Source organism: Dipteris shenzhenensis, chromosome 5 (genome assembly GCF_047967505.1).
Source record: "Dipteris shenzhenensis isolate YYH24624 ecotype China chromosome 5, Dip_SZ_1.0, whole genome shotgun sequence".
NCBI lineage: Eukaryota > Viridiplantae > Streptophyta > Polypodiopsida > Gleicheniales > Dipteridaceae > Dipteris > Dipteris shenzhenensis.
Genome location: NC_141600.1, coordinates 17,243,102 through 17,264,074, shown reverse-complemented (window position 1 = coordinate 17,264,074; position 20,973 = coordinate 17,243,102). Strand labels below are relative to the sequence as shown.

The window sequence follows — 20,973 nt, the reverse complement described above, 5'->3', positions numbered from 1 at the left end:
GATTGTAATGTGCAGCGCGCGTGCGACGAGATTTCCAATGTGTGTACTCTTTAGAGTCCGTAGTACGCCGAGCCCCCATACGGCGTAAGTAACGTAACACGGGCCCCCATACGGCGTAACGTACACGGGCCCAATATAAATACTTAAAATACACGCCTAGATTTAAAAGGTCAGCAGACCCGTATTGACACGTGTCCACGCCTGTACTGCCCCGCGCGCCTTTCTGTACAGGGCCTACACGTTGGCCCACGCCTCTGCACTGGACACGTGGCGTGCCTACGTGGCTCTACGAGGAGGCCACGTGGCAAGATGTGGTCGGGTTTGTAGCGAGCCCGTGTGGCTACCTGTCGCGGGCGTTAACCGACGTGGCAGAAAACGGTACAGGGGCGTGGCAGTGATTTATTGGGCAACGCGGTGCCAGGTCGGGGTCCGCGCTGCCACGTAAGGAGGCAGCCCTGTAGGAAGGGGGCACGTGAGCAGTCTTGCTCACGGGACGAGGATACGTGTGTGGATGGCCGGTTTTACCGGCGGATTTTACGGCACACGTCATCTTGGCCGGATCGTCTGGGGCTATTTATTCGATCGAATCCTTTGATTTCGGCTTGGTTATTTATATGATCGTGTGCAAAATCCGTTCTCGGTTTGATACTGATCAATCTCACAATTCGGGTTAGTCCTTTCGGTTTTGGCGTTCCAATCCGTTGATTTCGGGGCTTTTGTGAAGTTTTTGGGAGCATGATTCGAAGCGTTCTTGATCGTTTTGCATTGGAGCGGAGCTGTTGATTGTTGCAGCTGCGATCCGACGTTGTGAGGTTAATTTGAGAGCATGATCATCTTTGTTTGGATCAGTTGATGAGAGATGATGATTTGCCCTTGAGACACGATTCAAACGTGTTCTTGATCATGATATATTATCGTTGGAGTTGAGAGACGATCAGAATTTGTTGTTTCCCAGTTCATCTTTTGCTGTTTCCTGCAGCTACCCAATTTCTTTCGTCTCCACTAGTTCTGGTGTTCCAGTTCCTTGCCTCCTTTTCGTCTTTGCATGCTCCCTTGCTCGATTTCTGGTTGGCATTTCTATCCGCTGCAGCATCTTTCTCCCTCTCTCGCAGATTACTGCACGATTTTGCAAGAAGACTACTCATGCCCGGCAAGTGGTCTTGTGATCTCCTCCCGCCAATTCCCGGTACATCTGATCTCTTAATGCCGAACGATACCTCTGCGAAATTCCAGTGGATGCATGAGAAGCCCGAGCATGCCGGTCCTCCGTCTGTAATCGGCTTTGATCCTTGCCTCAGCGAGAACCTCGATGCATTGCACAGTCCGCGGTCCGTCTTAGAACAAAGAGTGTCTGGCATAGGCATGCATGCTTCTGAAGAAAAGCAGCCAAGGTGCACGAAGTCCAGATTGGAGATATTGTTATCGAGCTCTCGTTGCTTTGTCGGCAAAAGATCAACAGCAGGAGGTGCGGGACTACGCAGCACCGTTCCTGGCGTGCAGGACGCCAGGGATCAAGAAACGCACTCGCCGTCTTCTGTTTGCTTGATTGGAGGCTCGACGACTACACAGACCAGACCCATATGCATTGTCAAGGATCATCTGCAGCCTGGGAGCAACGGCGATCAACAAAACGAACACCGCTTCGATGATCTAGACGCGCATGAAGTCTTCTTGCCAAGATCAGATCCGGGTCCCAGAGTTCCATCTCGCTGCTATAGCCCCGATTCTGATAGATACGTCCGCAAATCCATCTTTTCGACTGCCTCCCCGTCTACGGGTTGCCACGAGAACCTGCTGGTGAATGACTTTCTTAGTGCATGCTTCTTCTGCAAGCGCCAGCTTGGGCTGGGAAAGGATATCTTTATGTACAGGTACCGAACACCCTTTGACTGCCTTCTTCTTTTCCTAACATTTGGTCTCCTAATGAACTATTGCTTTGCCGGATCTCTTCACCATCGCTGTATATAAAGTTGGGATTTCTTTGAAACTTTCTTATGAGGCCCATTTCCCGCATTGCAGAGGGGATCGAGCATTTTGCAGTGCTGAATGTCGATACCAACAGATTGTGGCCGATGAGCGCAAAGAGGAATGCTCGGCCACAGCATTCATGAAATTGGTAACCACCGGAGTTTCTCATCATCGGAACGAATTTTGGACCGCAAAAACAGCTGCATAAGACATGACAATGCGCTGCAGAAAAAGAGGGAGGGACATTGATCTCAAAACCCTTCTCTGCATGCAATGTCTTTTTTGCAACACCAACACCAGTAAATAACATCGGGGAGTCTTGTACATCGACTACAGGAACCTTTTCCTTTTCAAATCTGCTAGTCAGGTCAAATTTTGAAAAGTACAAAGCTTGTATAAACTGTAGTTTTAGGCACGTTTTCATTGTAAAGCAGAGGAGAACCGTCTTCAACCTGCAATACATGCGACATTTTGAAGATCTAAATAGTCTATGTGGCATGTGGAGATTTCAACCCTCTAGCATGATTAGTGACTTAGCAGGGGACCTGAAACTTTCATTGTGGCTCCTATTTGAGGGGGGTACATACCTTGTAGAAATTTCAACATGACGGCGTTGAAAAAATTTCATTGTAAACAGAAGCGTCTTCAATCTGCATACAAGCTACACTTTGATATTCAAACACGTTCAATATGTGCATGTGTAGCAATGAGTTAAAGCTAAATTAGCAAGGGGCATTGTGGTCCCCATGTGATGCACTTAAGCTTGTGTGTGTCAAAGGGCAAACAGCCCTACCCTCAAGCTGCATTAAGTGGCTTATATACCAAGCTTCTTCTGTGCTCTGTCTTGTTTCTCCTGCTATGTTTCTCTTGCTATTTGTCTCACACCACCCTGAGCGTATTGTGTACGGCAGTGAGAGGGAAGTCTCCTTGTTGCATCCATCTTGTTTGCTTCTCCAGTGCCTGCTGCAGTATCTTTCCTTAGTGTCATCCGAGTTCTAAGAATGTGAATCATAATCTTATCTGGTTCAGTATCTTTCCTCGTGTCATCAGAGTTCTAAGAATGTGAATCATAATCTTGTCACAAGGATCATTTCAGAAGTCTCTTTGAACTTGAGAAACTCATCTCTCTTCATCTTCCACGTTATGAGAATGTGAAATCATATTCTTGTCGGAAGGATTATTTCAGAAAAAAAAGAAATAATCTTATCATAAGGATTCTTTCAGAAGTATTTTTTCCAACTTGAGGAACTCCGTAGTCTTTTTTCAACTTGAAGAACTCAAATCTCTTCCTCCCTCTAAGTCCGGTCTTTCCCATGCTTCATAGAAAACATAAAAACTTGATGGATGGTGCGATCCCATTTGGCATATCGTAAGTGTTTTTCAGCTTCTACCTCCAAGCTTCTTCACACCATTCTGGTCCCCACAGAAATTTGTGCACTAGGGACGAAGAGAAAATGGCCACTTGATAAAATCAATAAGAATATAGCAGTACTTAATGTTCTTCCCCTCAATGGGGCTCTTAGCAAAACAAGTCATCTGACATGGAATTTAATAAGAATTGTCTCTCCTCATGTGGCCTTAACCATCATAGCCATAGCTTAGACAAAATTGATAATCCTAACTTGCCCACTTGATTGAAGATTGCCTCAAGGTAAAGAGACTCAAATCTCCGAATTGAAGCTTTGTTTCAAAGCTTGAAAAGGTTCATGCTATGCAACCTCGTTTGAAGATAGCTCAAGCTTCATCGTATGCCATGTTCTTGAGGATGGTTCCAAATAAAGAGACTCCAATGGCTCAAGTTTCATCCTATGCCATGTTGTTGAGGATGGCTCCAAGTAAAGAGACTCCAGGTCTCGAAAATTTAAAGGTCTGTTTGAAAGCTTGACAAGCTTCATCCTCTGGTGTGATATATCTTCTTGTCTCTCATTATCCTATGCCACTGGTCTGGGTGTGATGTATCTTCTTGTCTCTCTTCGTTCTATGCCCCTGGTCGGTACCTCTTGGGAGTATGGCTCCAATTAAAGAGACTCAAATCTCCAAAACTAAAGGTTTGTTTTAAAGCCCGACAAGCTTCATCTTATGCCATTGATCTGTCCTCTTATGATGGGTGCAATGTATCTTCTCGTTTCTCTGTCATTGAATGAGCATGAGCAGTTCTCTTCCTGGAGTTTTGAAGTAAAAAGACAGTTCAACCTTGCATGTGGTGTTCAGTCTTACTATATGGGGATTGACTTTGCTACAAGTTACGTAGAGATAGGTTTTGGCCTTTCAATTCAGCTTGGGCCTCTATTATGGGAATTGACTTTGCTACAAGTGAGGTTGTGGCCTTTCAATTCAGCTTGGGTCTCTTCTATGCGATGCCTTTGCTCTTGCTCTAATAGCTGGCACTCCTACTATATGGACTTACGTTTCAGCGCTATTGTAGGATTGCAATTCTTCTATAGTCTGGGCCATCGAATCTATACTCTAGCACTTCTTCGATATGCTCCTTTTATCACCCTTTGTTTGAGATTTCGATCCTTCTATGAATCCTTGCTTATACGAGATAGTGTCTATCATCCCTATTCCTTTTATTGAATATTGCACCTTGTCTTCTATATGCATATATATTATATGATATTGCGACTATACACAACCTTATCCTCTTCTTCATTCTTCTATTTTAATAACCACATGCCTCTTATGTGTAGCACATGGCCAATAACTTTTTGTATAGGAGCTCATGGCTTTATGCTTCTTCTATTAGAGCTCATAACCTAGCTAAAGCAATTGCACTCTTGCTTGATGATAATACTAATGGTGGCATCTCTTCGATATGAATGTTACTCATTCAGAGTACATCGAATTTTAACAAGGTACATAGCAAAGAGTACACCGAATTTTAACAAGGTACATAGCAAAGAGTACACGAGCTCTTACTACAAAATTTGTTAAAGAGATTTTTGTATAGGAACTCATGGATTTATGCTTCTTCTATTAGATCTCATAGCCTAGCTAAAGCAATTTCACTCTTGCTTGATGATAATACTAAAGTTGGTGTCTCTTCTATATGAATTGATAGCGGAAGTGAGAGAGGAAGAGAGAGAGAGAGGAGTGCACACGATATAGCTACCTGTACACTAAGTTGTATTGAGACTTTTGGGATACTGTGGATGGGCAAGCTCGGTGGTGACGGAGGTGGTCATTGGAGAGACATTTGTTGTCACCTAGGAATTGTAGCATGCCAGTCGGATAGAGTTAGTCGACTGAACAGTGATGGTGCGCTGTCGCTTATACAAAGTACATTGAATTTTAACAAAGAGTGCATAGCAAAGAGTATGGGCTCTTATTGCAGAATTTTAACAAGGAGTACATAGCAATGTATGAACTCATCTATAACCTTTTGAGTCTCCATGTCATGACATATCATTGTCTTCTATAATTATGCTTTTTAGGAGTTGACATTTTCTCAACAACTAGCTTCTAAATCGAAAAGAGATATGGATAATACAGATGAGCAAGCTCCAAACTTTTGCAAGTTGTCAGACATTTTGGAAAAGGGTCTTTCATTGCTCATAACATAACGCGGGGGATAGATCGAAAAATAGCAGTTTGTTTGCAATCTGTATGCTTCTCAATCTCATGTTCTTGGGCTTGCATCCTTTGCTACATGACTTGCAATAGTCTCAAGCATTGTTTAAAGCACCCAAACTTACCATTTTATGTGTTGAAACATCCACTTCCAAACAATTCATATCATCAACTGTTGAGACATATTGGTCTTGTGGAACAATTGATTGGGAAACCCAAATGAGCTTTTCGTAGCTTGAAATACATGGCTGGCGATCACCCAGCTGCGACAGCCCAAATTTGGGGGTTTGAGTCCACCTTGAGTATGTATGTTATTATGTATGGCTTACCATGATCTTCTTTGGCTCTGGACCATATAACCTTAGGTCTTTGATGCTTGGCTATAGCAAAGAAAGATGCATTTCTTGCTTTTTGGATCCGCTATCATGGCACATGCATAACCCTCATAGCCAACTATTTTGAAATGAGAAGTTGAAGGCTTCTTACTTAAGTTTCCAATGGTGTCTTACTCATTAGAGCCTTTGTGCAACTCTAATTGAGGATGTATGTTGGAGTGTTGACTACCTTAACAGTATTGATGATGGTTGGTATTGATGCCTTTTTTATGGGGGTAAAGTGTATTGGAAGATGTCAGAAGCAATACGACAAGTTAAAGAATTTGTGCACTTTGCACCTAGGGAGAAGCAACAAGCGGTATATTTGGCCGATAAGAGATGGAAGCAAATGCACACCCCTTTGCATGGAGTTGCATTTGCAGTACATCCACAATATCAAATGCATGCTCAATCACAGAATCATGAAGTTGTAAGTAACTTTCAAGAGGTTTGTAAAAACTTACTTTCGGGAGATCAAGGAAAACTGGCCTACCAGCAACGAGTGAGGTATTCGAATTGCAAAGGCTCTTTTGGAGATCTTTGGAATCTTGATGCTATTAAGACGACTATTGCACCTACTTGGTGGAAGGAATATAGTGGAGAGATATTGGAGTTGTAGCATGTTGCAACTCGTCTGCTCTCTGTTGCTGCATCATTGGGTGTATGTGAGCAAAATTAGAGTGCATATGATTTTATTCATTCTAAGAGACGCAATCGCTTAAAGCCATCAAGAGCTACAGATTTGGTATTTTGCTTTGGAAATCTACGATTGTTGAAAGGATTCAATGTTGCGGCTAGGGCAGCAAGTGAAGCTCCTGTAATAAGAATTGCTGGACAACGATTGACTACATAATTAGTTGTTGAGGGTGCATTCAGCAAAGAGGAAGACGAGCTTGAGCTACTCAATGACAATAGCGAAGTCAAAGAGATAGATGATATTGTACCTGTGTTGAATGCAATATAGAGTGATAGAAGAATATAACAGGTGATAGAAGTGGTGGATGAAGCTCTAATTATATCGGATATAATGTTGTATGCGAGGGGATGGATGAGAGAATATGTCAAGCAATGGAAGAGCGCATATGCTCGTATCCATCTCGTCTCCTTTTGTACTTGAAAGCTAGAACCTTGTGGGCTACAAGCGATGTTGTGTTGTAATTATTGAGCTTGTGGATGATTTTAGTATACATAATAGTTAGAGAAAACCTTGTGACTTGCAAATACTTTCAAGGCAACATTAGAAAGTTGGAAAGAATAATTGAATATGCGCAATCGAATTTTATATTTTCAAGTCTCAAGGGTTGATCTAGATATGTATAATGTTTTGCACATGCAAATCATTATGTAGGACATTGTGTTGGTGCATGTAATGAATAGTGCGAGCTAATGCACTTAAAATATCAAATATATGCTGACGGACCCATGGAGCTCTAGCAGGCATTTCCTCATCATCTCTGTGAAACATAGGAGATGGTCGCTTTTCATCATATCCGAGGTAGGTTAGCCATCTTTCCAAATGATTTCCATTCTAGAATGGAAATGGTATCATTGGGTTATCATCATAGAGTAGACCTATTGCTCGGATGATGCCCAGATGTACGACATTGCCCAAGCATGTGGCTTCTTCTAATGCTCTGGCCTTCAATGCATCAACAGGCACATAAGCCCTCGGCACCTTACATGCATAAATCTTGTGCGGATCAAAGGGAGTGACAAGAATATTGCACATGTTGACTGTTCCTTTCGTGCTTGTGCCCACAGTTGCACTAGGCATGAATCGGATGTCTCGTCGCTGAAGTAGTATGGGTCACATGGGTCTTGGCACTGCTACATGATCACGCAAGCCATGTGATGTGCATGGTGCTTGTGCAAGAGACAATGAAGGAGATGGGAATGTATCTGCTTGTGTAGATAGACTGTGCATTTGTGGTGCAGGTGAAAATGCGAGAGATGGAAACTGGTTTGTGCGTGTGGTAGGAGGCACAAAAGATGTGGTGAAATGTGATCGTGCATGTGGTGGGAGATGTGAAAAAGGAGGAGGAACTTCTTTTGGGTATGGAAGATCTTGGAAGAAAGGGATATGGGGAAAGCTACATGTTGTGGTCGATGCAATGGTGCGTATGCATGGTGTGGCTATAGTGGTGCTTGCAGTTGCATTGGGTGGAATGCGACATATAACTGGAGACGTGGGTACATTGGTGCTTGTGGTTGTTGTGGATGTAATGCAGCATTTGACTGGGGGCATGGGTGCATTGATGCTTGTGGTTGCGGCTGTGCTTGGGGGTGTGGGTGCATTGATGGAAGGGAGGTCAAGGCAGCTCCTTCGCCTTTGTAACCTTGCCACACATTCTTGATGTACGTGACCTTGGCATCTATATAGCAAGACCCTCCCACTTTGTGTCACATAAGTTTATGTCTCGATTTATTTGACCGAGGCATCGTCGACCCTCCATCGCTAAGTGGTACAAATACTAGTCTATAGATTCTAGTGTGAAAACATCTAGAAATCGATCTCGCAAGGTCCTCCCTCCATGTTCTGCCATTGGCCTCACCAAATTTTGTACACCGCTTTCACCATTTTGGAAAGCTGTCTCAATGATGTCCTGATTGACATTCATTAAGAAGTGTACATTCTCGTTTTTTAGCACCTTCCTTTGAAACTTAGTGATATCAAGTTGTTGACACTTCCTCTTCTCACCTACGTGAGCCATCTCATATGCAGTAAGCTGCAACACAAAATTCAAAAAAGAATTCGGTGCCAGGTGCAATAAGAAACTCATTAAGCCATAACAATTAACAATGCAAGTAGTCTAAGAAATTACCTAGGTATAACCTCTCAACTCAAGCTCAACCCAAAAGAACACATAAACCACCAATAAATTCACCACCTTCCAAAGTCATTATAACTTGAAAAGAAGAAGAATGAGCTCTTATAATGACATTGAAAGTCGATTATTATGACCAAATGTCAAAATGTAGACTTACTTATCTAACTGCACTTATAACCGAGTGATATGACCCAATGTAGAAAGACAAGCACCATACACACATGTATGGCCCAAAAAATGACTAATATTATATGACAAATCAAACGATCAACGTACTATGCCGAAAGACCATATACGGCACTATGTAGATGTCTAATAGCCATCTATTATCAAGGAACAAAAAGTTGAGATTTTGACATGTTATGTAGAAATATGAGACTATGTCAAACATAACCAAAGAAAAAAAGCAAAAAATAAACATAATCAACTGATCAATAGCAATGTTGAGGGCAAGAATGTGCAACAAGGTGAAAGATTAAGGAGAGAAAGAAAAGCTTTTGTATTTTCACCTCTGCTTTGATAACAGATTGGACCACCAAATGGATAAGAAGTTTCTGCCATTGTGGACCGGTCCATACAAAGTCATCAAGGAACATAGCAATGGGTTTGTACAAGTTTAGGAGCTGCATGAGCCATATGGTAAGAAGGTGATCAACAAGCGTTACCTCAAGCCCTTCTTTGTGCATGATGGACCTAGGCATGGATAAATTTGTCTAAGGAAAAAGGCATTAATATGTGTGTGTGTTTGTATGTGTGGCAATAGTATAATAGAATATGGTGTGCATAGGGCCCAGGGTTGAGGTGGCAGGGCATGACCATGTGCCACCCTTCCACATAAGAGGACCCATAAGATGTGATGTACATAATCCATGGTAGTAATATTATAAAATGTAAGGTGGCATGGCTCCTCCATGTGCCACCCCTCCACCTAGGCTGCATTTAGTGAGATATGGCCCAAAGTCCATGGGAGAAGTAATATAAAATAGGGGTGGAGATGGATATTATATTAGGTTATTCCCTCCATATAGGATAGGCCCATGTGGGGGAGGTATAGAAGGTCCAAGAGTGCAAGTTAAATAATGGGAAAAGTAGGATGAGGTGGCAAGATTCCTTGTGCCAACCCTCCACTTGTCCTCCTAGATGTTTGAACATATTATAAAATTGGGAAGAGACCAAGAGAGTACTGATATAGGAGTTGATATATGTGGAAAAATGTGGCCAAGCGTTATCACACACAATTAAGAGTGTGTAACCACCTAGCCCACATGGGAGACTCTTCCACACACACCATGCATGTGGGAGGATGCATTTATTGGGAGAGACCCCCTCTCTTGGCTATAAAAGGAAGGGGCTATTCCTTAATGAGACATGCTCATTCTTATAAAGCCACCTAGCTAGTACTTTGATATTTCCCCCTCATCCTTCCTTTCAAATAAAGCATGACCCTCTTCCCTTGATGTCTCCATCTCTACATTCCTCCTCCACCCATGTACATACTCCTCTTTCCCCTCTCCCTCTCCCCTTGTGCCATAGTCTCTACATTCCTCCTCCACCCATGTACATACTCCTCTTTCCCCTCTCCCTCTCCCCTTGTGCCATAGTCTCCCTCTTCTTTCCCTCCCCTCTTAATCCCTTTTTCCCACCCATGTTAACGCTCCTCTTCTCACGTTCCCTATTCCTCTATGGCCCTTGAGCATCGCCATACCCATCCTCTAGCCTCTTGTCTTGATTTCTTTTCTAGCTAATAGTGTGTACAAAGTATCATGACCATTGGGTATGTGCACATTTGAAAGACACACCTTAGGCACTATTTTTTTGCAGTTGTGCATAACACTTGGTGTAAAATGGGGTTTTTGGTGACTTTGACCATCTAGAGCATATTTTATGGGCATGATACTTTGCACACATCTCAAAATAGGTTGGATTTAACACACCTCAGAGCAAGTATTTTGGCGTAGTTGTGCATAACACTTGGTGAAAAATGGGGTCTGTGGCAAGTTTAACTATCCAAAGAATATTCGATGGGCAAGATACTTTGTACAAGCATCAGCATAGGTGTCGATTGACATGAGTGAAGAGTATAATACCGATCGGGTATGTGCGCATTCGAATAACACACCTCGAATACTGTTTTTTTATGGGTGTGCATAACACTTGATGGAAAATGGGGTTTGTGGCAACTTTTCCATCCAAAGCATATATAATGGGCATGGATGTTTTTATCGAAGCTATACTTATGTATTAATATAAAATCCAGGCAAAAGTTTAATGAGCTATTTTTTAAGTTTCGCCAGGATTTACATCTTTTACTTTAAAATTCAAAAAAATATATATATAATTCTACCATGTTCTAAAGAAAATATATAAAATTCTACCATGTTCTATCAATATTGTGAAACTTTAAAATTTTTCTCATAAAAGTTTCAAATCCGGGCAAATATTTCTAATATTCATTTTTATAAGGGCATACAAACTTTCGACACCAATATAAAAGTTTCGCTTGTTAAGGAAGCTAACATGAAAAAGTCATCCATGATGATGGGTACGATAATTTTTATGTGCATTAACATAGGTTGTATTCACATGTGTAGAGTATCATGCCCATCAATTATGTGAATGTTCGAATGACACACCTCAAATACTATTTTTTGACGGTTGTGCATAACATGATGAAAAACCAGATTTGTGGGGACTTTGACCATCCAAAGCATATCCGATGGACATGATACTTTGCACGTGCTCTAATATAGATTTTCTTGATGCGTGTGCAAAGGATCGTGCCCATTGGTTATGTGCGTGGTCGAATAGCACACCTCAAATACTATTTTTGGGCTTAAGGTTTAGGATATAAGTATATGGTATAGGGTTTAGGGTTTAGGGTATATGATTTAGGGTATAGGTTTTAGGGTTTAAGCTATAGGAAATAGGGTTTATGGTATAGGAATTTGGGTTTAGGCTATAGGGATTAAGTTATAGGGCTCAGGGTTTAGGATTTAGGGTATGGGATAGAGTTACAAATATTAGCCATGCTACCATTTTTAATGCTTTAATGGGTTTAACTATAATTAAACTTCATTCACAAGTTTTTAATAAGCAGGGGATGTTCAACAAATATAGCCGAGAAAGGGGTTGTCTACGAGCTACGATCAAATACAAACAAAGCTACATGTGAATATATGTGCATGTGTGTGTGTGTTTAGCAATGGAAGCAATGTAAACGATGAGAGTGCCTAGGCTAAAGGAATTCTTATTACAAAGTGAATTCTTTGTATAGCTAGGGTTTTTATGTATGGATGCTCTCAGTAGAGTCCTCATGTAATTCATGCCCCTCAAATACATTGCAGTTGCACAAGTTATGCAAAAGATGAGATGCAAATGCAAGGGATTTTCACAAGCAAGGTTTGCTTTTGGTTTTTTCACCATGTCAAGGGTACAAACATGATAGAGTAAAATCAAATCTAGGACATAATTAAGTGATAATAGTGATATTAATGTAGTGAAGTAGACTACTTGTATTAGGAGTATTGTTGATGTAGGGAGACTCTAATAGAAGAAGCAATGTCAAAGTAGAAACCACTACTAGTACTGAATATTTGTTTTAGGTCAAGGTCTTTGCTATCATCTTGGGCTATAGGGGGTTGATAGTTCAAAGCTGGCTATTTTGAATGATACCTCTACTATAGTGTTTTTTAAAATGAGGTTTAAAAGCAACATTTTTTGACGAAATATTTTGAGATACCGTTTTGCAAGCCATTATCAAGTAATATTACCCGTTCAAGATGCAATTTCTTATAACACTTGCTAATTGAAAAATCATGATTAAATGAAGAGTTCAACTAGTGGTTGACACATGGCATTCTAGGCCTTTACTCCACGGTCATACATCCATTTTGAACATGGTTCCAAAGATCGACACATGTCACTCCACAATTCCTCCAATGGAATACAACCACTTGGCACATGGTGTAGAGCATGACACATGCCGCTCCTTTTATTGGAGAGGAACATAGGAATGCAGACCTTTACTATTCAACAATATATTGTTTGCCACATGGTGGTTTGAAAAATGGTGGGACCACCACACTAGCTCTTATGTACCACCACTGTGCTGGCAAAGAAGTAAATCAACCATTTTATCTAGTGTGGTGGTCTTGGCAGCCTTGGGCCTAGTCTACTATAAAAAATTTATTTAGTCTAAGAAAACTCACCATTTGGCACATGTTGATTATGAGAAAAAGAGAAATGTGTTTGTATTCTTACAAGATTTGCAAAAAGTACAAAATTTTTACAGCCTTGTGCCCTATGTAGAATTGGCCATTTGCATCTTGAGGGATAGCCTTGATCCCTATGTACAAATTTTGGCTGTTCACATCCCTCAGTGTAGCCCGAAGGAGGTCAAACATAAAACATGGAACCTTCAGTTGAAAGGAATATTTCCCTACCTTGCAAGGAGGTTATACATTAATATGGCCACCAATGGAGTTCCACTTTCAATGGAATAAGTTTTGACCTCCCATGCAAGCCTTTGAAGTGGGTTAGACATAAATACATTAGTGAGGATAAGGGTAAAACGAGCATATGGCCACTAATGGAGTTCCACTTTCAATGGAATAACTTTTGACCTCCCATGCAAGCCTTTGAAGTGTGTTAGACATAAATACATTAATGAGCATAAGGGTAAAACAAACAAATTCTTTGAAAGAAATGCACACTCCATCGATGTTTGAATGGGTTTCATAGAAAAAACTAAATGAAAGTTGTTGACATTCATCTCTGTCAACTCCTCTATCTTGCACCAATTAGGAACCACTGTTGAAAATGAAGACTAAACACCACATAGCATTAAAATATTGGAGCACTGCAATGCGACCACCCGAAAGGAAGAAGTATAGGGATGATATCTATATAAGGAATGTTGGTAATAGCAAGGTGTCAACACAAGAGCAGACATGGCAAATAGGCAGCAATGGAAAATAGGCAATGAGGAGCAGAAAAATAGAATTCTATATGGGAACTACGAGAGTTAATGAAAAGTGAGAATAGCAATGGAGAAACAACATTAGTGGAGAGATATAGTTATGGATGGCAAATAGGGGAGCGAGGGGGAAGACAATAAGCAATAGAGAAATAAAATTAGATGCTATCTTTAAATTCATGAAGATGAGGGTGCTCTTTTATGCCTGCATCTAAGCATGTGGCATGTCCAAAAAACCATGGCCTTCAATTAGTTGCATTCTAGTCCGGTGGCAAGTCCAATTAATCATGAGTATCCTTTAATCAATGAATCAATGCAATCATGTTCCCAACACATGCTACCAAGGTGAATTAGTTCACAACACCAAATTAAGTCTTGGCAGCTGGTAAATAACTCCTCACACTACTTACTCTATACAAAAGCTCGGTGGTGCATGCCAGCTTGGTGGTTGTCATTGTGGCTACAATTTGAATCATCATTACATTCTTAAATTGACTTCATCATTGCATAAGCTCAATTTGAGCCATATACTTATATCTAATACATGCCAACTAGGTGGCTCCATTCCCAATGGATGGGTTTACAAATTAAGCCTTGGTGACTGCTAATTATCTACTCATTCTACTTATCCCACATGCAAGCTAGAGTGATCGATCACTCTACTTACTCTGCATGTTATCTTAATGGTTGTCATTGTGAGTGGTAATGGCTCACTCTACTTACTCTAGTGGTTATCATTGTGACTAGTAATGGTTCTCTCTACCTACTTTGCATGCAATTAGCCAATTACTCTACTTACTCTACATGCAAGCTAGAGTGATGGCTCACTGTACTTACTCTACATGTAAGCTTAATCCCAATGGTTGTCATCATGACTGTTGGTAATGGATCACTCTACTTCCTGTGCATGCAAGCCGGGTGGCTGTCATAGCTACTCGCTCTACTTACTTTGCATGCAAGCCCAGTGGTGCTTGCATGCAAGCCTAGTGGTTGTCATAGATTCTCACTCTACTTACTTTGCTTGCAAACCCAATCGCTTTCATCATGATTTTAGTTCAAGTAATCATTAAAATTTTAAATTTTGGTTCATTACATTATTAAATTGATGTGTCCCTTGCACAGTCCCCTTTGCATCCAATGCATGCTAGCTAGGTGCTTATGTTGCATGCAAGCTTGGTGGTGCATTTTTCTGAAATTGACACCACCCTTGCATTAGCCATGTTACTCCCTAGCATAGTCCCTTGTAGTTATACTCCATTGCACTCAACCATCTTGCAACTTCCATCCCCTCTTATAACTTCTATCACCTCTCAGAATGGATCCCTCTGGGCACAAAAAATTTCAAAAATCTCTATTCAGCCACTTCTCCCTAATGGATCCCTTTGCTCACCATCTAGCCCCTCATCCCCAATGGATAGCTCTAGCTTGCCATCTAGGTCCTCCCATTTTAAAATCATGACACATAGTCCCATCCAAAGTTTCCTCTAATCTTGAAATCATGAGACATAGTCCCACCCAACTTCAGATGCTACCGATCTAGGTTCTCTTGTCTTTCATAAAGATGATGAAAGGAATGAACATGAAGGAGGGATATATTGTCTATCATAATTAAAAAATTTCTATCAATGCAAGCCTTCCTGATAAGGCACTCATCATTTTAGGAGATAGTTCACAAGCTTGTTATTTGGAGAAGTCACGGAAGAAAATGGACCTTTTAGATTTGTTCCCCCAAGGTAAGATTAGTAGAGATGTTCAAGCTTGCTAGCATATGTTCAAGCTATTGAAGGAGACAAGGCATTTCTATCCTGACATGAGAGGAACCAAGAAGTTTTGGAAGGTTCAAGCAGTAGTAGAGAAACTGAATAGACATCCTTTCTCTTCTCAAGGGAAATCTCCAAGAGTGTGCTAAACAACTTAAAGAATATAAAGGATGGAAAATCCTTGAAGTTGACATCTGAGACCGCTAGAATTAGAGTGCGCTTGATGGGCACTTGCCTCAAAATAGCCTTTTACCATTACAAGAACGAGATGAGAAGGCTATAGATGGAAGCCCTCCATGCAACATTGGTAGTGCAATAGGAGAATATTCTCACGGAGTATGTAGAGGCCAAGGTAGAGCTAGTACAAGACCTACTATAGTAGGTAGAAGCTCATGCCATGCAAGCACAATATCAAGCTGGGCCTATTGAGAAACAAGCAAAATAACCTTAAAAAATGGCCAAGAAGGAAATGGAAAGAAGAGAATATCTAGAGAGACAAGTCAACCCTCATCAGAAGAACGAGGAGGCACTGACATACTGAAGGAATGAGCACACAATTCTAACCACAGACATAGGGAACGCCTCTGTTGCTTCAATAGATCCACTCTTTTGCTATTGCAAGCAACCACATCCACAATTCCATCCACCAACTCTTTGTACTTTGCATGCCAATCCCCCCCAGTCTACACAGACTCCATGACGACTCCTTTCCCCTTATCCGCAACACCATTACCACCTGAGGAAGTATTGGAACCCATTGGTTCAGAAACCACCATCTACACTTGCTAACCACTTTGCAGACTGGGACCCGCACCAACACCTGCAACCCCATCTAATTCTGGGTCAACATTGTAGCAAAACCAGCTCTTGACATGTCGGCAGAATGACAGCCACACTCTAGCATGCAACCTATCTATCCCACTTTGCACATCCCCTTGAAGAGCCATGACTGATGGTGCAAGTGGAGGCATGATACTAATCTACGTTAATGCCACCCCACTATTGAACACACTCCCCGTTCCACCTACATGAGAAGGAGTCAAGGGTGCAAGATAAGAAACCACCCCCTGACTGAGACGAGGCCCTTGTCTTCTCTACTTCTTGGGCGCTCTTCTTGTAGAACCCTCAGCCTCTCCCTATATAGGTCCCTCAGGCTCAAGAGTAAGTACCAAAGCCGTAGTCCGTCGAGGCGCCATAGACTCCAAATGCAAGCAAAATGGGATCTCTAGAATTTGCTCAATCTTTGAGTTCACCATTTGCTTCTTCTCCACTGGTGTCACCACCCTTTGGGCCTCTACATGAATGCGCTCCTTCAGAACCCGAGCCCATGGCACAACTCGTTGCTCAGTAATCGTGATCATCCCTCGAGGCCAAGGAGTGATTGTACCTGCAAAAACACAGACTCTAGAATCCACCAATATAAATCCCACATCTGTGCATCCCGGCATGCACTTAGCTTGTATTCTCCTCTAGCAGAAGTTCCAAACTCAGCTGCCATCACCTCCGCTGAACACGTTGGCTGCACAAACCCTCCTCCATCCATGGGAAAAAATAGTCACTGATAAATCAATTGAACTATAAGCTCCCGATGCTCCTCCAATAATTCCACAGTGGTACCCACCGCCAGCTGTTGGCAAAGCACCAACGCTGCTAGATGAACATTCACCCTTTTTCAATTAATGCTGCTGAAACTTCGAATGCGTAGCAGTTGAAGACGAGCATCAATCAACTGGGAATCAATGTAGACCAGTGGAAGTAGAGGAAGAAACTGTGCATGAGCCATCCCCATAGCTATGCAAAGTAGAAGGAAGGAAAGCACGTTGAATGCAAATGAAAGCTGGAAGGCAATGGAACTCAAGAGAACTATAAGTGCCATGAGGAAAAACAAGCAAGCAACTAGTACATGCAAACAAATGCTCAAGAATTGCAATCCAGATTGCTAATACCTTGCCTTGATGATAGGTAGTTGCATGGTGGCTGGGATGAGACCTCATAGAAGAGTGCTGTCATCATGTCGCAAACCCAGATGTGCACAATTTTTTCGCAATATCCTACAAGCAAAAAAGTCCAAGCGATAATTTTTGACATCGATCATGCTAGTATATTTCTCAAAGGAATATACAATTCTTTCTTAATTTTTATCATTTATGGAACCATATACTTACTTATTATCATTATAACCCTCATTTTAGAGAACATCAACTATATATGAACAAATATTGAACACTTTAGAAACTCCCATAAATCCCTCCCTTCCATACTCTCTTTTGAGGATTATGGTAATTCAATCGATTTAAAATATTTTCCCTTAGCTTTAGCAATTCCATATTTGAAGTATTGAGAAGCTCTCATGTAACACTCTATACCAAATTCCTTTGATAAATAGGAAAAAGATATTGAAAACCTCATACGTGAAGCCATTATAATCGATCATAGATTAATATCTAATACATTATCAAATATGGGAAGGAAACGGAGGGATTTTCAAAATATTCCCAATTCTCCAATCCTAAGTTTTTTTAAGGAACTGTGGTCCCTATTGGACTCCTTCCTACCATAATATGAATTAGGGAGAAGTTGTAACTCTCATATACATCTTGAAATTTCTAATTTATCTCTTTTATACCTATTTAAATTATGAATTTAAGCCTACCATTGCATAGATCATGAAATTTTGAACATTTTTCCTTTTTACACCTCCTCAATCCAAACTAAGGAGAAAAAGTTATGACCCCTTCTTTGTAGGCTCTCCAAGGGTATTTTGCCAGTGGAATAGGATTGGGGCAAGCTCTTCAAACCATATTCCTCTAGTAGAATACACTTGGGGTCTATTAAAAAGGCATTGTATATTTTTCTTAGCTCATCTTGAGGAACTATAAAGAGGATATTTGATCAAAATTTCATGATCATGCCAAGGGTGAAAGGAAAAGAAAGGATATTTAAAAGTCATAAAATACATCACCACTTGGACATTATATATATTTATTATATAAAGGTATATTTATATCTATCTCTATTCATCAATATTTCATATTTACTTACATATTCCTTGAAATAATTTGGAATTTTGTGCTCCCTAAAAATGACTTGAGCCTATATATTTTGACCCCTCCCACCTTTTTTCTCCTTGTCGCTCAGGGATTTTCGCTCAGAAAATGGAAACCCCCCCTGCAAACCCTTTTTTAACATGTCCTCATGCAATAGATTTGCTGCCTCCACCTTAAACCAAGAAATCTACGCCTCATTAGAGATTAGAAATGGGCACTGAAGACTGTCGTCATGATGGTATGGACAAAGCTAAAAACCATTAACTGGATGTGGAAGAATGTGCCCTTGCAAATCTGCAAGATAGAACGATGTTGATCCGCAATTATGAAAAATCTAGAATGGACCAAACCATCACAATTTCAACTTCCTAGCATCCTTCCAAGGCGAGTGTTGAATAGAAGAACCAGTTGCCCACACGCAAAAGATTTTTTCTTTGAGGCCGAATCCACCCTGCACTTGCATTGTGCTTGAACCTCCAAGGTAAGATAATACCTTTCTAACTGCATATCATCGAACTGATCTAGAACATCCAACCAGAACACCATAGAGTCCTATGGAAGAAGCCTATCCTCTACCGCAATCCTCAGACTTGGAACAATAAAGAAACTCATACACATATCATCTTCCTATACATAAATGAGAGTTGATAGCATTCTAACTATTGGATTATTTGAGTATAATAGATTGATTTATATAAATTCCCATTGATGTGTGTCTTTTAGATTGTTGGTAAGGACAATTATTGCTCTTTACTAAATAATGGGTATGATGTCAACCATAAAAGTAAGCAGTCCATGCCACTTTAGCAACATAAATCATTGCAGTAGAATGTGAATTCTTTAGCAACATAAATCAATAGATTAGAATGTGAATGATAAATAAAGTAAGCAGTGCTTCGACTTCATAAATAATTGTAGTAGAATGTGAAAATAAATAAAAGTCCTAGCTCGAACTGCCACCTCACCCGAATGCAGTTGCTCAAATTCTGGTATCCTTGAGTTGGAGGATGGTTATGCGAAAATACTCATGGCAAATGGGTATAGGGGTTACAAACTAGCATTCACCATTTCCATACACATGTCGTTGCATGTATTTCTGGTATATTGGTATATGTAAATAAACCCTCCTTTCATGTACTTAGCTAAATTGCTACACCACCTTATGGAAGTCCTCATGCTTTGAAGAACCTCTTCGAGTATCATGCTTCACTACCCTGAATTAGCCTCAGGGGGTTCACCTCCAAAAATGTTCGTGTACCATGTACATTCAAAAGGATGGGTATTTTAATCCCACTTTTGGGAAAATTTGAGCAGAATTACAATAATAGGAGGGTCTTTATAATTCAACTTTATAAAAAAATTAGCTAGTTTGTAAGTAAAGATGGGTGGTTTTATTGGAGAAAACATTTTAGTTCAAGGGTTCTTTAAATACCCCTTGAATGCACCTAGTATTTCTTAGTAGTGCATCCCCCGAGGAGGTACCCAATGCTATGCAGTGGAGGAGGGATTTCTCCCATCGCTTTCTAAATACAATGCATAGTTTACTCTATTTTGGTGAATTGGAGGTCCTTTTACATTTTTCTCATTTAGATGCATTGATAGATATTTAGCAATGAGTGCTTGCTCTATGCTCTAAAAGTGCATCAAAGCTTTTCCAATAGTTGTGGCCTTTAGCTCCAAATATGTCAAAGTCCAACCATGATACACAACATTATCATCATGGCATCCTCAAAAGATTTCCATAATGCTAGTGACACTATTTTCTTTCATGTCATTTGTTGAGAGTTGTGGGGCCATGAGCACATAGATTAAAGGCTAAAATATGGTATAGGATAGTAGCCACCCTAGGATGTGGACTACATGATGTGGAGATGTGGATTGAAGATATCCACAAGGAGAGATGTGGATCAGAGGATCCCATAGATGTTGACTATTCAAAGGGCACTCTCTATATAAGAGGCCTATCATCTCGGGGGGGTCACTATGTATAAACCCTCTATACCACGTGCGTTCAAGGCCTATTTCTAAAATCCCTTATTTGTAAAATTTTCATTAATAAAATGTACCCCTTTTCTATACAAATCTGTAAAATTTTCCCAAAACTATTTTAAATAGTCCCTTATGTATATTTATTTCTGTAAATTTTAGAAATAAAAAATATCCTTTTGTTGAACTCACGTGATAGGGTTACATATGATGAGTGACCCCCCCGAGCCTATCATGTATTGTTAAGAACACACATTGCAAGAGATATAGATTTGCTATCTCCCTCTCATGTCTTATTTAGTGTGCTTTGATCCTCCTTAGTTCTTCCACTGATCATGTGTGCATTAGGCTAAGTATGATCTACACTTTGTCATGGTATCAGAGCTTAGGTCTAGCTCTCCTTGATTAGTTATAGGCACACCTTAGGTACTCATGGTTTCTCTTGGCTAAATATTGAAACTCCAT

The 20,973-nt window shown here is 40.6% G+C and overlaps 1 protein-coding gene across 2 annotated transcripts; it reads left to right on the top strand.

Annotated features, from left to right (window-relative positions):
* Positions 1 to 626: 626 nt before the first annotated feature.
* LOC147901690 (FCS-Like Zinc finger 14-like) lies at positions 627 to 2,539 on the top strand. 2 transcript variants are annotated; one of them, XM_087375305.1, is made up of 3 exons: positions 627 to 669; positions 1,113 to 1,871; positions 2,020 to 2,539. In XM_087375305.1, exons 2-3 carry the CDS (start codon positions 1,144 to 1,146, stop codon positions 2,174 to 2,176), a joined length of 885 nt encoding a protein of 294 aa, XP_087231431.1. In that variant the 5' UTR covers positions 627 to 669; positions 1,113 to 1,143; the 3' UTR covers positions 2,177 to 2,539. The 2 variants fall into 2 exon arrangements, with proteins under 2 accessions (XP_087231431.1, XP_087231430.1); XM_087375304.1 differs by lacking the exon at positions 627 to 669 and having other exon boundaries at positions 681 to 1,871.
* The last annotated feature ends 18,434 nt before the right edge of the window (positions 2,540 to 20,973 follow it).